Here is a 17,627-nt window from a genome sequence, read left to right on the forward strand (position 1 = left end):
TGGCAGCCATGTAGTTGGCACTGCTGAAAGGACTCTGCTATTGCAAGAATTAGTGATCTGTGTGGCTTGCCCTAATCTGGGGGCTACCCTGGGGCTAATACTATTTTTCTGATACTTTGATATTATTTTCTTATTGCATGAACAATGCTAAAGGAGTTTTCTGAAACTCCAATACTGATAATCTATACTTAGGATATCAGATTAGTAGTGGCCCGATTTCCAACCCCTCAACCAATCACCTGACTGAAAGGGACATAGTTTTAGTAGTGGTTGCACCTGGTATTTCAGCTTGCTGCCTTTCGGACCTATTGGGCTGAGTGGCAATATCAAGCACAGCCACCACCAAAAGTCTGGAGCTGTTCCTGATAAATAATGAACCAGAAGACCCCGTGAAGTGCTTGACAGTGTTGTAAAGATATGGTACTGCTATTTGGCTGACAATATTATATGACCATTATTCCTTCAATACTGTGTCTGTACCTGATCTATAATCACTCCTAAGTAGTGGCCGAGGGCACAACATTTGGGAATACCCTGTAATCTCGAAATCACTCTTTAGGGCAATTATTGGCAATTCTACATGGTACTAATGTGCTGATTGTAAGTATCCCTAGGTTTAGTCACACATTGCCATCTTAAGGGATTGGCCATGATTAGAAAAAGGGTTTAGTCTGTTCCCAAGAACAGCACCACTTTTGCCTATGGGCTAGTCTGGTACTACAGCTCAAACCTATTCATTTGTATGGAACTGAGCTGTAGTTCCAGAAATAGCACATAGACAGAAGTGGTGTTGTTCATTGATAGAAAAAACAAATACTTTTTCTACTCTTGGACAACCTCTTTGTCACATCTGGTACAGCTAATTAGCACAACCGGAGGTGACGACTAACAGTCTAAGTCAACCTAGTAGCTGGCGATTCAAGCCTCTACGAGCATCATCTCTTTTCCAGTGGGGCACCCAGAAAGGGTACTTTTCCCAACCATTGTTTTAAAGACTTCGTGAAAATTCATATATTGATTTGAAGGAATGCTGCAGTCCAAAAGGTGACGCTGCAGAGGTATTGTTTAATTTCCTTATGTGCAGGTCTGAAGGAGAGATAACACACAGGCCTGTCACGTCCTAGCACAAATGTAGGGATCATAAAACTGTCACATTTCTTGCCAGTGGACTGATTAAGTATTTACTTCTCTGCTCATCTTGTCTGGTATTGTTTTAAGTACAAATCAGTCTCCGATTTCTGTGCCATTTCATGTGTGTACATTTGTATTTATATATGCCCCATCCAGATCAGTTTCATTATGCCTGAGGAAGGATCCTGAGAGGTCCAAAAGCTTGCAATAAGATCATGTATTTTTGTTAGCCATTAAAAGGTATCATAACTACAGGATTACTTGCTTTCTCTTACTGAGAACAATCATGCTTTGCTCCACTGGCTAACACGATACCAAACTTTTTTTTGATATATCTAACGCTTACAGCTGATAGGCTGATTGAATTAAAGGGCAATCCAGCCAGCCTATCAGTGCTGGTACCAGAGGAAGATGTTACTCCCTCAATGTCCAGGGCTGAATAACAGCATGCATGTCCCACTGGGGTATCACATGGTCCGGGTTGCAGTGCTAATTTCAGAACCTGGAAGTCACGGCGCCTATGATTATGGTTGGTTCTAGAAGTATGTAGAGATTGTTTTGCTAGGGCAAGCTTTTATAGGTATTCTGTCTTGTGGCTAAACTGGTTGTGGTCTGAAATACAGAAGGTCATTGCATTACTGTCTATATTTTTTAATATTCAATTTCTTGAACCTAATTGTGTCAAGAAAGACAAAGCTAGTTCTATTTATGGAGTCCTCAAACATTTAGGCTGCCTGTCCATGGGCGTTGCGGTATCCCACAGCGGATCTCCGCCGCGGGAGCCACCACCCGGGAGCAAGGGCCGGCAGACGGATCTCCGCTGTCAGCCTTATCTAATAGATAGGCTGGCCATGGAGGACCGCAGAGAATCCCAGCATGCTGCGATTTGCAGACCGCGAGCGGAGAATTGCAATGAAGGGAGGAAGCGCTATGGAGAGCTGGAACTGCGTTCCCCACGGCCGGATCATCGCCGTGGGGAACGCAATTCAAACTCACCCGTGGACGGGCAGCCTTACTACTTTTATAAGAAATTAACCTTACCAATAAGCACGAGAATGACAAGGACCATAGCAAAGAATATGAGAAGAAGAAGCTATCTCTCCCGAACCTTTCTGAGAGGAGACTACTTCTTATTCCAACAGCAAGAAGCATTACAGGATTCAAACTACTTTTGTTCATTGCATTGAAAGGCCCCTCTTGTTCATTCATCACGGCAATGGCCATCAATCTGCCGGATCCGAGCAGGTTTATTGCCTCTTTTCTCCATAAACAAATCAATGATACCATATTTCATGAAGTTTTACAGCAAGTTTGGAGACGGCACTTTCTCCACCTATCAATAGGATAACAATGTTGTTTACTCAATAAAGAAAGCTGCTGGTTGGAAGTAATTTGTAATCACATGCCAAATCGCAGCCGCTTGCCCTATGTCCGCTCCAACTCACTCCTCATGCTATAAGCCGCTCTCAGCTTGTGAATATCAGGTTAATGCAATTCAAAGTCAGCTCTGCGGATTATAATAGATGATTGAACTGTTAGGATTTTACGATGTTATTTGTATAGCGCCAGCATCTTAGACGTGTACCATTATGGCCTTATGTAAATGTGAGCTCTTGAGTGGCAAGATCAGAAGTGGCCCCCTGTCCACTTAATTTTACCTAAAAAAATACAGAAGATGCTGACACAGATCACTATGAGCACACTGGCATCTTCCCAGGTTGGCCTGGTACTGAAGCCAGAGCGTAACTTGAAGCTCCTGGGCCCCAATGCAAAACCTGCAACAGGGCCCCCAACTAGAATTTTTTTTTCCATAGTACTGGGCTCCCTATATGGAGAGGAGGGTCCTTATGGGCCCCCTAAGGCTCCTGGGCCCGGGTGCAACCGCATCCCCTGCATCCTCTATAGTTACACCAGTGACTGAAGCTATGTTTGCTACTTAGAGCCTATGACGAAGGTCAGCCATACATAGTAGCATCATCTTTCCCAATTCAAAAACTCCTCCTGTGGCTCTGATGGCCTTCGCACATCAATCGTTCCAACTTTTAGACATCTGGTGCAAGTTTTAATCCAATGAGTTGTTTACTACCAACATTTTGTGTATGTTTTTGGACTTGGGCAGAAGCCCTGAGTGCAAAACAAAAAATCTATGCAGGTACAGTCAGGAAATAACTCAATGACTCCAGCATTAAATTACAGCCTTACTCCTGTTTCACCTCAAATTTTTGCACAGAATCTATAGCCTCCTCCATTATTTATCTCATTGAAGGGCTCTCCTACTTCGAAGGAACAAAGAGCGGCTAGAAAAAGACACAAAGTTTGACCTTTTAACAGGCCTTGTAACAATGACTGGAAATTAAGGGTGTACATACCATAGAGGCATACCATGCAACTACTTTGGGGCCCTTGTAGAGAGAAACCTCAACTCTGATTGCACCATTCTATTGCACCTTGAGACCATATGTAGGGTGGCAAAACCAGATGCTATAATGCCTTTTAAGTTTCTGCTATGGGGCTTCATCTCTTCTATATACACTATAAGCAAAAGACAGAGTCTTCTCCGGAAGGAAAAGATAACCACGTAGAGACAGCTGTTTTGAGGGTTTTGCCCTTCATCAGTGTCCAGTACTGAAGATTGCTGGCTGGAGGAGAAGACACTGGCTTTGCGTATATTCCCAGTCGTTGTTACAAGGCCTATTAAAAGGTTAGACATTGACTTGCAGGACTACTATCTTCTAATGGATGGCACCATCGAAGCATTGTACCATCTGCCATTTGCAAAAATTTCCGAGAGAACCAAGCAGGGTTTTATAATTCTCCTTACACCTACTAGGTGCTCTTCACAAGGAGAAACTTCTTCCAACCCATGGACATCCCATGTAGCGATTCATTTCCCTAGTGGCTCCACTGCAAGGTAGCAAAGCATTTTCTGCCAGGTTCCAAGTTAGATCTGATAATCGAGGGTTCCAACTTGTGCTTAACTTTTTTTTGGAGGAAGACCCACTAATAAAATATGTTTAGAAAAAGTGGACAACCCTTTTATAGGTGGTTTTCCAAGGATTGGGCTCATAAAAAAAAAAGAGATCAGTACTCATCCTTACACCTATTAAATGGCTTCCCGAGCCAGTGCAACCTCACTGGTCCTGCTGCTACTGTCTCAGAAGCTCTTGTATCCTTCACATGCCATTCATTGGTCAATCACTGGCTGCAGTGCTCACGTGGCATTCATGGCACTATCACCACTGAAGCCAGTGATTGACTGTAGTGGTCATGTGACCAATAAATAACACATTACTGCTGCATGAGCTTCCAGGATTGGCGCGACAAGGATTGGGGTGGCTGCGCTAGATCTGAGAGCCATTGATCAGGTGAGTAGTGCTTTTTCTTGGGCCTTTTTCCTGCTCAAAATTTTTTTTGGGTGTCTCATAAAACCCCTTTCAGTTACAATATGTTTGCTTTTGGTTATTTATGTATGAGTTCATCATTTTTCCATGTATGTTTTTGAAGTTTCTAAGAAAATCAGTAAGGCGTGAACTCAGGAAGAAATTTGATGCACTGTACATGAAGTCAGGAGTCAAATCCACAACACCTGCAATGTAGGACACATCAAGCCTTGACCATAGCAGATATACTGATGCAGTAAGCCGGTATGGTGATGTTACACTTTGGGCCCTGTTATGTAGAGTTAAGTTCTTTTTTTTGACCATGGCAGGTTTTCGCAGTGTTATGATTTTCGCTGCCAAGCCCAGTCTATGTGAGCGTCCTCCCTCTTCCCTCTTTCCACACTGGTGTTTTAAAAACACTAAGTCATTGACTAGACCACAAAGTGGTAATGTATTTAAATAGACACGACTCTTATGAAACATGTGCTTTACATTTATAAATAGCTGAGCTGCTGCCACAGACGAAGAACTGGCTGCACTAAATCAACCTCCACAGATATGAAAATACAACTACAGGCAAAATATACAAACAGGGATGTGTTAGTAAACAAGTGATACAAAGTAACAAACTCCTTAGGAATTGGGTATTTTGTACTGCTGCATGCCGCTACAGTAGCGGTGTCCAACTCCTGGCTCTCCAGCTATTGGGATACTACAACCCCAAGCATGTATTAGAAACCTGCAGCTGTCAGGGCATTCTGGGAGTTGTAGTTACCCCACAGCTGGAGAAGAAACGGTTGGAGATCACTTCTATGCACAGTACTGGGGTAAAGAAGTGCCAACCACATGGAGCAACATTGTGCATGTGCAATAGAATCTATCTATCTCATATATATCTCATATCTATCTATCTATCTCATATCTATCTATCTATCTATCTCATATCTATCTATCTATCTATCTATCTATCTATCTATCTATCTATCTATCATCTATCTATCTATCTATCACATATCTATCTATTTATCTATCTCATATCCATCCATCTATCTCATATCTATCTATTTATCTATCTATCTATCTCATATCTATCTAATATCTATCTATCTATCTATCTATCTATCTATCTATCTATCTATCTATCTATCTATCTATCTATCTATCTATCTATCTATCATCTATCTATCTATCTATATATATCATATATCTATCTATTTATCTATCTCATATCCATCCATCTATCTCATATCTATCTATCTAATATCTATCTATCTATCTATCTATCTATCTATCTATCTATCTATCTCATATCTATCTATCTATCTATCTATCTATCTATCTATCTCATATCTATCTCATATCTATCTAATATCTATCTCATATCTATCTATCTATCTATCTATCTATCTATCTATCTATCTCTCTATCTATCTATCTATCTATCTATCTCATATCTATCAATCTATCTATCTCATATCTATCTGTCTATCTAATATCTGTATCTATCTTCCACCATGCTTTAGAACCTGATCAGCATTCAGATTCTCACTGAATAACAGGAAGCATAATGATATTGTTCAGTATAAACGCTGCAAACAACTGAATGATGAACAATAATTTGTTCGCTTATCATTCATTGTTCCATCTCTGCAGGCATAAAAGCCAGTGTAAACAGGTAGTCAATCATCTATGAATGGCTGCCTGTTTAGGGCTCCTTCACATAGGCATAAGTGTTTGAGCACATGTATCTGTGCTAAAACACAGTTGATTTGTGCACATATCTGCGCACTTTACTATACTTTGCACACGCAGAGCATGTTCACCCCCTCTGCCTTGATATAAAAGGCATTTACATACCACCCATAGATTTCTATGGGATACTTTGATGTGCAAATACACATAAAATAGAGCGGGTTCTATATTGTTGAGCGTGTGGGTAATATGCCTGCAAAAAGAGCAAATGAGAACGAACCCAATGAAATCAATGAGTTCTATTCTCTGCTTTGTGCGCATGAGTACAAAAATGCATACAAATACGCTGGTGTGGAAAAGGCCTTGTTGTGAAGCAACCTCCGGCCAGCTCCACCATTCACTGAGCGATGATCGTTTCTGTGTGAAATCACAGATTATCTCTGGGACGACTGTCCAGCACGTCTGTACCTGACAATCGTCCCATGTAAAACGGCCCTTAGAGAAACCTATGCCAACCAGGGGCGTAACTATAGGGGGTGCAGGGAATGCGGTTGCACCCAGGCCCAAGAGCCTTAGGGGGCCCATAAGGCCTCTTTTCAACATATTGGAAGCCCAGTACTATGAAAAAAGCATTATAGTTGGGGGCTCTGTCACAGATTTTGCACCGGGGCCCAGGAGCTTCAAGTTACGCCTCTGATGCCAACATATGCATCACATACTGCATGCACAGTTTTGAGAATAGTAGATAGCTGAAGGTGCTTTGACACTTGTTCTCCCTTAAATCTATATGTGCCGTACAGCACTAATGGTGCTATGTGACATTACATACAGGGTTGTATATACCAAAAGGATAGACCTTGCAGATGCAACTTTGGCAGCTATTGAAAACATGGGGCTCATGAGGCTCTCACTCACGACCTGAAGGCTGCAGGTTCAATTCCTACATGGTTCAGGTAGCTGGCTCCAGGTTGACTTCTATCCTTCTGAGGTCAGTAAAATGAATACTCAGGTAAAGATGGCTTGGGAAGGCAATGGCAAACCACCCCACAAAAACAATCTGCCAAGAAAATGTGATGTCAGTCACAATGCAGTGCTTGCACCAGGGAACTTTACCAATCTACATACAGCTACGTGCAGAGGCGTAACTTGAAGCTTCTGGGCCCCAATGCAAAACCTGTAACAGGGCCCCAACTATAATGCTTTATTCATAGTACTGGGCTTCCTATATGGAGAAGAGAGGCCTTATGGGCCCCCTAAGGCTCCTGGGCCTGGGTGCAACCGCATCCCCTGCATCCTCTATAGTTACGCCCCTGGCTACGTGATGTGGTTTCCATGTCTATATGTTGCTTAATTATTTTTTTTTGGTGATGTGGATTTCAAATCTGTTCCCAGAAAGATCTGTGCTGTATGTAATACAGCACAGAGTCCTATTGCAGTCATTGGGATTCGGAAGGTCTGTGGATTTCAGCACCAAATCCACGTCGGAATCTGCACTAAAGTTACGCCGTGCTAACAAGGCCTTGGGGTACCAGAGGGTGTGAATTGGCAGTTGAATCCGATTCTGACATTTCTATATATACCCCATACATACAGATGTAGCAGATGTGAATTTGTCATTCAACTGCTTGGCACCCGCATTATTTAAGCATTTGATGTCATTGAGATAAGATAAAGCAATAGTCTTAGAGTATATTCACAGGCAAGTTTAACGTCCAAGTTCCTTCGAAGTTTGCAACTGACAGAGCTCGGACAGAACTAGTTAAAGAACCATTAAAGTGTTATAAATAAAATAAATTGGGTCACTTTTTTGTTTTTTAACATGCATGAAAAACAGATCAAACTTGGAGGGCACTCTCATGTTAACCCTTTGCAATCCAATTGAATTCAGGGTTTCCTAGGGGTCTTTCTCTTTCTGACATTATACAATGGCGCCATCTGTTGGCTAGAGCCAGTACTGCGGTATGGGACATGCTGAAGATCAACAACAGAGTGGCCAGTAATCTACAGTAAGAATACCCTGCTGGACGTCTTCTGACATCGGAGCTGTACAGCCTTCAAATCAGAATGTCTTTAGACGTCAGACAGTGGATTGGAAAGGGTTAAATACACCACAAAAAATTATGTAAAACACATAAACTTGCAGTGAAATCAGCCTGTTTTTCACTGACCGAAATTGCATTCGCCCATGTGAGAAAGCGTGGATTCACACGGGCATATGTGTTTTTGCGCTTGACTCAGCACAATGTATTTGCGCTATGAACGGGTCTTTTTTGCGTGCATATCGGTGCATCTTACTGTGCTTTTTGCGCACTCGGCGTGTTTATTTGCGGGCGGCAGACAAACACGTCCTGATATAAATCGCTCTTTAGCCTATTGAGTTCTAGATGTGTTCTGTCCTCTAAAATTGCATGCACAAATACACCTGTGTAAATCCACCCTCAGGGGGGCCACACACGAGCGTATCTGCGGGGGAAAATTTTGCACGCGCAATATACAGCCAATAGAACCCATGGCTTCATTCTCACAGGTCTTTTTTGTGCGTGCATTTCGCTCGTGCAAATTAAATGCGACATTTCCTATTTTGGTGCATATTTGCGCACCAAAGGTCCTCAAAGCAGTCTATGGGGATGCGGACGTATGTATGCGTGGGTATGTGCAAAGCATTGTGTATACCTACGAACACCGGAACTTCTTTAGGCTAATCAGCCTTCTAAATCATGGCAGAGGTGATTCCCCCACCTGTGTGAGCAAGTAGTGCCGGCACAAATACGCTCAGCAGGCACGGGTGCAAACAGCCTTACGCTTATGTGTGGCCACCCCTTAGTGCGAATGTGTTTGCGCACGCAAAATATGTATGCGTTAAACACAAAGAACAGAACCTATTGGTTTCAATGGGTTTATTCTAATAAGCGCATTTGGCATGCACAAAGATATAGGTCCTGCTCTATTTCCCTGCGTTTTGCATATTGAAACTGCCATAGAAGTCTATGGCAGATTCCAAAATCTGCAAGGGTGTAACATTGCGCAAAACACAGAAAAAAGAAGACCGCTGGCCCTTATAAGGCTTAAATAGCCATTCAACTCCACAGAAAGTGCGCTTGTGAACTGGCTTGGTCTCCGCAGGCCGGTTGAACATCTTCCTGTTCAGATACTGTGTTTCCCTGAAAATAAGACAGTGTCTTATATTAATTTTTGTTCAAAAAGGTTTCACTTTTTTACATGTATAGCTGCCTGGACACTATTTAAATTAACTTTTTTTAATTAACTGTTAGCAGGTCTTAATTTTGGAGTAGGGCTTATATTTCAAGCATCCTCAAAAAGCCTGAAAAATCATTTTGCATCCTCAAAAATTCTGGAAAATCATGCTATGTCTTATTTTCAGGGAAACAGACTACTAGCTGAAAAGGAATGATCGATCAACGAACAAGCATTCGCTCCTTGGCTGGCTGATCGATGGTCCCGTCACATGGGCCAGTAGTTGGGTAACAAACTTTCGGAGCAATGATCGGGCTTGATGATCGGCAGTGTAAAAGGGCCGTTACTTATATATCTGCCTGTTTTACCTATATCATGCTATGCCAAACGCACAAAAGCAGTCTCTGCTACAACCCACTCAGCCGTTACATCACTTTTTCCTTTCCGTCCATACGTAGAAAAGTCTATAGAAAAGTATTGTTTTCCATGAGAACTCGGGCCGGCGTCCCGTGACTCATTCTGGAGAGCCTTTTGTGGACGCGTTCCCTCTGAAAGCAGATGTTTGATATTAACATTTTATTGAGCAAGATGTTTACTGATGATATAGCAGAGGACGAGCAGATAACCGGATGGAGGAAGCAGTGCGCCGCGCGATAAGGACGCCGTTGTCAGGGACCTCATGTGACTGTCACTCAGCTCTGTCTGCCGTTGTGATTCTTGGCGATGACGGAAAGTTTTCCTTCACTGATGGAAAGATCATGTTCCGACCACAACACAACGGCTGCAGACCGGGAACTTCCTCTACAATAACTGCTCACGGGAATGGAAGCCTGAAACACATTGTGACCACCAGCATGACTAATAAAGAGGTTATCCCTTATATTACACTGAGATAGGCCATCAATATGGGATGGGTGGGGGGGCAACTCTCGATGCTTCTGCCAATCAGCTGATTCAAGAGGCAGATATTCCGGCAAGCCCCGGGTCCCTTTTACTAGACCGTGCTTTAGTGATGGCCATGCCTACAGCTGTAGCTCAGTCCCATTCACATAAATAGGATGACGATGCAGTAAACTGCAATACCAGGTGCAGCAAGAATCCCACCACTCTAAGGCCTCATGTTCAAGGGGAAAATCAGGCCCAAGCGGATTTCTGCTGCGAATGCACTAGAATTGTCTTTTTCTTTCATGCGGGAGATCAATTGAGATATGAGCTTCATGAGCTCCCGCACGCGTGATCCGCACTAAAATGGAGCATGTCGCGGTTTTTTTCATGCAAGTGAAAGCCGCAAATCACTTAAAATACCATCCGTGGTTATTTAATTAACCGCGGATAGTCAATGCAGACGAATGATTTTTGGTGGTGTAAAAAAATCGCGCAAACACGTCATATGCCGCATGAAAAGACAGGTCTTACCCTATCTTTTGCAGCAAGTTTCCATAGACTTCTATGGGAGGTGGAAAAGATGGAGGGAGAGTGTTTAGCTGCGTACAACACTTGGAAAAAAAAGGCAGCTGGCCCTAATTAGGCATTATTGCTCATTTCGCGCATTTTACAGCGATCGCTGGTTTTCATCGCTTCTGCGTATGTTTGTTTAACGATACGCAGCAGCGGCTCATGTGAATGGCTGAATGGATGGAAATACGTGAACAAAAATCGGGACTCGATCACGTCAAATCTTGATTCATGCGATCATACGGTGCGTGACTCAACGCAACATATTTGCGTTATGAGCTACGTTTTTTTTTCATGCGTATCGGCAAATTTTTGTGTACGCGGATCATGTTCATTTACCTTCTCCAGTTGTGTTCTTTTTTTCATGGAGTTCAACAGTGTTTCCCGCATCCCCTTGCGTATTGTATGCCTAGTTGCACATCCCCCCATAGACTTCTATGGGGACCTTTGGCATACAAATGCGCAGGAAAATAGAGTGTTCTCTATTTTTTGCGCTCAAAAAACACAGAAAGCGCACGGATGGGAGAAATACCTGAATAAATGGGCTCTACGGCGATTTTCACACTGCGTTTTTATGAATCCAGCAGGAAATCATTTTTTTTTTTACTGGATCAGTCAAAACAAGTATGCAAAGGTTTGCCAATAATTCTGACTAATCTGCCCCCTCCATTTGCATCTGTTTTTTTCTTTTACTTCGTTCCTAGAAGCAAGACAAATATAGAAAAGGAGGAGCTAGGTTTGTGGGCGGAAGTTGGCGGATGTATTTTTGGCGCCAAAGTGCTGAGGAGAGACAGAGCTGGTAGACGAGCCGTTATGAGTTCATGTACAGAACTCGGAAAGACTGCTAGAAGTACGACCCACTAAGTTCACATCTGCGTTCAGGGCCCCCGATCAGAGGATCCGTCACGGCTGAGCGCAACCAAAACCTGCGGTCCCATGCATTGAAATGGCTAATTAGCCTAATTAGATTCATTATGTTCTACTTCCCTGCACAAATGCGAAGCAAAATAGAACAGGCTGTGTATATTTTGGCGCTACATAATTATGCTTGCAAAATATGCGCATGAACAAACCCGTTGAAGACAATGGGTTTTATTCACTGCGTATTGCATGCACCAAAACGTATTTGCGCAGTGTTTTGCGCATGCAATACGCAGTAAATAGAACCCATTGATTCCAATACACACCCGTAGAACTGACTACTAATAAGGAGTGTTAAAGATGACATTACAACCATGTGTCATCAGTATTTGATCTATATTTGCCCAATTAAAGAGAACTCACCAGACATTTGCAGGATGAATGGAGGGAAATACCAGCTGAGGTGTATCAGACATTAGTAGAAAGTATACCACAGAGAGTATCTGATATCATTAGGGCCAAAGGAAGGCCCACTAAGTATTAATATATGGACATAAATACTACTTTTGATTTTTGCTTTGGTGTCCAATTACTTTTGGTAGGATAGAGTATTGTTCACCATTCACTTTAATCGCTGTCGGCATCTCGGAGATGTGCGGCCAAGAAGGGTTTTTTTTTCAGGGTGCACCAAAGATGCAATTAGCCAATAAACAAACGTTTACTCGTTTGTTGCGTGATTGCAGATGAACACTCACTCATGACCAGGGGTGTAACTATAGAGGATGCAGGGGATGCGGTTGCACCCGGGCCCAGGAGCCTTAGGGGGCCCATAAGGCCTCTCTTCTCCATATAGGGAACCCAGTACTATGAGTAAAGCATTAAAGTTGGGGGCCCCATTACAGGTTTTGCATTGGGGCCCAGAAGCTTCAGGTTACGCCTCTGCTCATGACAATTGGCCCATGTAGAAGGGCAAGAGTCCTCAATCCAGAAAAAAAACACCCCCCTTTGTCAAAAGACTGATGCATCAGCCCGTCGACAATGTTGCACCATCAATGGAGAGTTGAGCTATAGAAGAACATTCTACGGAGTGATGAATCACACTACTCCATCTTAACCTCAGATGGAGGTACCTGGATGTGAAGAAGCCTGAGGAACGCCGCCTGTCTGAGGGTGTTGTGCCAACAGTTAAGTACGGCGGAGGTTCTGTTATGCTCTGGGCATGTTTCACGTGGCATGGTCTCGGTCCGTTGGTTCCACAATTGGACCGGCTTCACAGAGTCCCAACCTGAACCCTACTGAACATCTTTGGGATGAACTGAACATTTAGTCAGGTAAAATGAAAAGTGTCTATCCTCTTTGAGAGAACTTCCCATACATTTGCAGGATGAATGGAGGGAAATGAAGCCAATTTTACCACCCAGTAAAGCCGCATTTACACGAACGTATTGGCACATGAAAAACTTGCATGTTTAATACACAGAAAATAGAATGCATTGATTTCAATGAGTTCGTTCACATGCGTGCATTTTACCGTGCACGATTCAGTCGCGCAAAAAATATCCAAAATGCTCTATTTTCCTGTCCATTTGCGCAGGAAAAGAACACATCCTGAACTCATGAAACTAATTAACCATTTCAATGGCTGAGAGCATTAGTGCATGTAAAATACATTGATACATGCACAAATACGCAATGCCCACTCCACAAAAACGCACGCAAATACGCTTATGTGAATCAGGCCTCAAAGAAGAAATAGCATTGCAGCGCTTTCTGCCAATAGATCTCTGTGTGCAGTCACAATGGGCTGAGGCGAGAAGCTTTTTAATGCAAGCAAGGTGATTATAGACAAATTGGATATTTTTCCTGCTGGGTAACATCACAGCTAAATGCGAGGTTGATTCAATCATTAACAGTCAGCGGTACACAGATCCAAGATCCAAGTCCGCTTCCCAGATTGCTGTTTCCCTTTCACGCATGTCAATAAATGACAAAATTCTCAGACGAGAGAAATAAAACCAGGTAGGTACAAAGGGTGAATATAAGTGTAACCTTACACCAGGCGCTGCAGAAAGGCAGCTACCGCGCATAGCATAGGCCTAGCAAATTAATGAACATTTTACTGTAGAGATATGACTAATAGCAGAATACGAGCAAATGACAACACCTGCCAGAACGGCGAGCGTCTGCTATCCGCACTACAAAGATTATTTAATCACATAACAGCATGGTGCTATAAACCATGGCAACAAAACATATAACTCATCAGCATGCTGCAAGTGAGACTAATGAAAGTAATTGCTAGTCCTGTATTGCAAGCTACCGGTATCATTTTCTGCATGTCCATTTATTGTTAGAAGGGTCCAGACAGTAAACTGACCACACAGTGTCTTATAGCAATCAGCTGCAATATTTGATTTCATTTTCCTGCAGCACCTCCACAGGAAAGTTGAAGCATTACATCATTCATATTAAAGGTAATTGTAATGGATGATCATGCTGGGTCCTCCAAGGTGGGAGGTTCACCTGCTTTAACTAATAAATTAATGATGTTAAGGGTGGGTCCCTATTATTAACTCAGAATTCCCTAGAGGAAATTGTAAAGGGGTTTGCCCAATAAAATCATGTATCTTCTATCCACAGGATGTGTATGAGCATTGGTGGTTTGACCTCCAAGAGCCCCAGGGATCAGAAAAATTGTGCACCCTAAGTCCCCTGCATGAGTGGACCGATGATGTGCATGCATGACAACTTCTATAGGGCTTCAGCCCTGACAAGGACGGTCCCGTGTCCAGAACCTGGGGACTGCCTAGTCTGTCCCTAGGTGGTAATAGGAGGTGATAATACACAGATGTTAATAACAATCGTCACAACGGCACTAAGTAATAGATGAAAAGATAACAAGAAATCAGTATAAAGACCAAGGGCTTCTCTCACAGTGAGTATGTGGACCAGACCAGAGCTCCACCACTAAGGGAATAACTGGTGCCCTCTGAGAGGAGGGGCCAGAGTATATACAATACAATAATGGCTGATTGGCCAGCTGGGAGAAACACCTCTCCACCGACCAGGCAAGGCCCAAACAGCAGATGGTCATTCAGTCGTTGGCGCCCAGCGCTGAATGACAGGGCGCATGCACCAATGCCAGGGTCACATGGGCTAAGCTGACGTTGTGACATCAGCCAGAACCTGCTTCCGCATTGCCGCCACTGCACCATGACAGTAAGTATCTAGAGCCAAATTAGTCCAACCTCAAGACTTGTTGCTGAATGTGATGTTACATCAAGACCATATCAAATGTCTAATTGGTTCATAGAAATGATTATTTGTCATATAATCCACATGAACAGTCCTTGAGGCATCTAAGGGGCCAGTGCTTAAGAAGAAAGGTTAGCGAATGTTCTTGATACCCTTCGGCAAACACTGTCCTGGACGGTGACCATGTTGGTTGAGCAGGATCAGGAGGTAGTAACCATTTGGCATGTAGAGCCTTCTTATATACTCCTCTGAAATAACCATTGAAGAACATAGAAGTGGCGCAAATAAATGTAATATATGTAATAAAATACAGATCACTCACCAACACTGGTGATTTTCTGGCTGCTAAGATCCTGTAGTAAGGCTCCTATTGCTGGGTTCTGTCTGGAATATAACTCATACCGATTGATTCCAATATGAAACTTTAACCAGTTTGGGTAGGAGTCTACATGAGCTTCTCCAGTAGGTAAGAATTCTTCCTCCTCATTTGGTTCATTCCCCACATTTTGCCTAGAAAGGTGACAAGAAAAAAAGTTAAATCATGGAGGGATGTGGAAGAAACTCAATAATCACATTCTATGGACATAGCTAGAAAATCAAGGTGGGTGGTCTTAATAGATGCTGGTGACACCTCAGTCCTAAAGTGATGTCCAGCATCAGAAAAAAGGTGTATTTTTTTTACAAGACATAATACTAGTCCCTAATATCCTTAGGGCTTTTGTCACAATTGATAGTAAGATAGTATGCTAGGCTGAAAAAAGACAAATGTCCATCTAGTTCAGTCTGTTTCCAATCACCAGTCTTGTTGATCCAGAGGAAGGCAAAAAAATACAATGAGGCAGAAGCCAATTTTCCCCTATTTCGGGGGGAAAAAATCTTCATGGCAATCAGAATAGTCCCTGGATCAACCTTTGAGATCAACAACCCTTGATGACCTGTCTTCTGCCAATCAAGATTCCTGCCAATTAGCTGATCATCCGGCCTGCTGTCAGTACAGCGGGGCTGGATGTCCGTATTGGTGGTCAGGGCTGAAAGTGTAATAGCCGGCTTCATTCCAATGGACATCATTGGGAGCATAGCTGTGTATCACATTTCTGTACAGACAGCGGGCTAGACAATCAGTTGATTGGTGGAGCTCTCGAGTGACAGTTCTCCACCAACCTGCTATTGATGATCTATCCTGAGGATAGGCCATCAATAGTATAAAGTGACAGAACCCCTTTTTAATTAGAGGACAGTTTACAAAAAAGAAAGACAACTCAATGCACCAAGCAGTGGCTTTGTGTGTGGCGAGGGAACTGGTAGCCAGGTAAGTATAAAAATCACACTTCCAGGCTCAGCACCTCTTTTCTTGTGAGCCTATAACTTTAATTGATGGGACTTGTAGGACCTGACAGGTTCCCTTTCACTGAATGGAGGTGAACTGCACTACCAGCAGGCTGGTCAGGTCATGGGTCCGTCTGATCAGGGTTAATGCAAGACGGAGCACCTGCTACAGACCCCGCTGTCCTGCTGGCTCAGGGGACCCAGAGATCAGCTGCAGATTGCCTGTGCTGGGGGACCTTTTAGTACAGAAGGCAGTGTAGCTGTGGTGCTAGCGGCTGTGTCAGCATCAGGTACTGCAGCATCTCTTCCAATTTAAACATTGCCCCCTTTTTTTGTTTTTGGCGCAATACAGCACTGAGCTCGTGCAATGGTGCCCCACGCTCAGTTCATCAAAGCCTAGGAAGACAAGCGTTGAGCGATGACATCTCACACCGATGACAGGTTCCGTCACAGATCCGGTCAATGTTCCGGAAGAAAAAGTACTGCATGTAGCACTTTTTCTTCTGTCCAAAAGCTGAACAGCTGAGTGGAAAGCAGAAGGACCCCATTATAGTCACTGGGATCCATCCATCACTGCTCAGTTCTATCCAGAGATGGAGCCATTCAGAGCAGGAAAGCAGAATCCCCGATGCTGCTGTGAAATCACCCTAGTACTTTTATTGGCCCCTCTGCTAGTGATTTGGACCCACCTACAACATGGGGCCACTTTAAGATTTTTTTCTACAAGGCCATTTTAAGTTCCCATTCCGTCTTTGATCGGAGGGGAGGTTAAATTTAAGGTTGCGAGTTCAATCCCCGCATGGTTCAGGTAGCCAGGTCAAGGTCGGCTCAGCCTTCCATCCTTCCGAGGTTAGTAAAATAAGCACCCAGCTTAGTGGGGGGTAATAAATAAATCACCTGAAAGCGCTGCGGAATAAGTTAGTGCTTTGCAAATAACAAGATTTATTTATTATTTGCAGTGTTACATATCACTTCATTATTAGATTTTCGCTATTATTTGTGTTATGGTTCAGTCTTAGCAATGCACAAATAATGACAAAGTGTAATATTCAATTCAAAATCTGAATTTCCCTTATTATTGTGACTGCAGCATTATATAATATAGAACCACATTAAGGTAACGCAAACATTAAAGCAACTTATTTCAATTTCCCATGAGGCTTTGCATTTAGTAGCCACATTCCCTAAACTTTCCTATCTACATAGCGATTTCCCAAGTCTTCCATCAGGTAGTGTTATAGACCAGCGGATGCACTGTAGGACTGGCCTCATACCTTGTGCCCCTCTGAAGTAAGATCCATGTTTTTCGTTTAGAAGTCTTTACCTAACTGC

The 17,627-nt window shown here is 43.0% G+C and overlaps 1 protein-coding gene across 1 annotated transcript in view; it reads right to left on the bottom strand.

The window, feature by feature from the left end:
- The window catches only part of FAM20C (FAM20C golgi associated secretory pathway kinase), a 173,302-nt gene that overhangs the window by 148,241 nt on the left and 7,434 nt on the right, over positions 1-17,627 (bottom strand). Inside the window, exon 2 of the mRNA XM_066576373.1 lies at positions 15,292-15,479. Coding sequence (XP_066432470.1) covers positions 15,292-15,479 — 188 coding nt within the window. The remainder of the gene's footprint in view (positions 1-15,291; positions 15,480-17,627) is intronic.

Source organism: Eleutherodactylus coqui, chromosome 8, assembly GCF_035609145.1.
Source record: "Eleutherodactylus coqui strain aEleCoq1 chromosome 8, aEleCoq1.hap1, whole genome shotgun sequence".
Classification (NCBI taxonomy): Eukaryota; Metazoa; Chordata; class Amphibia; order Anura; family Eleutherodactylidae; genus Eleutherodactylus; species Eleutherodactylus coqui.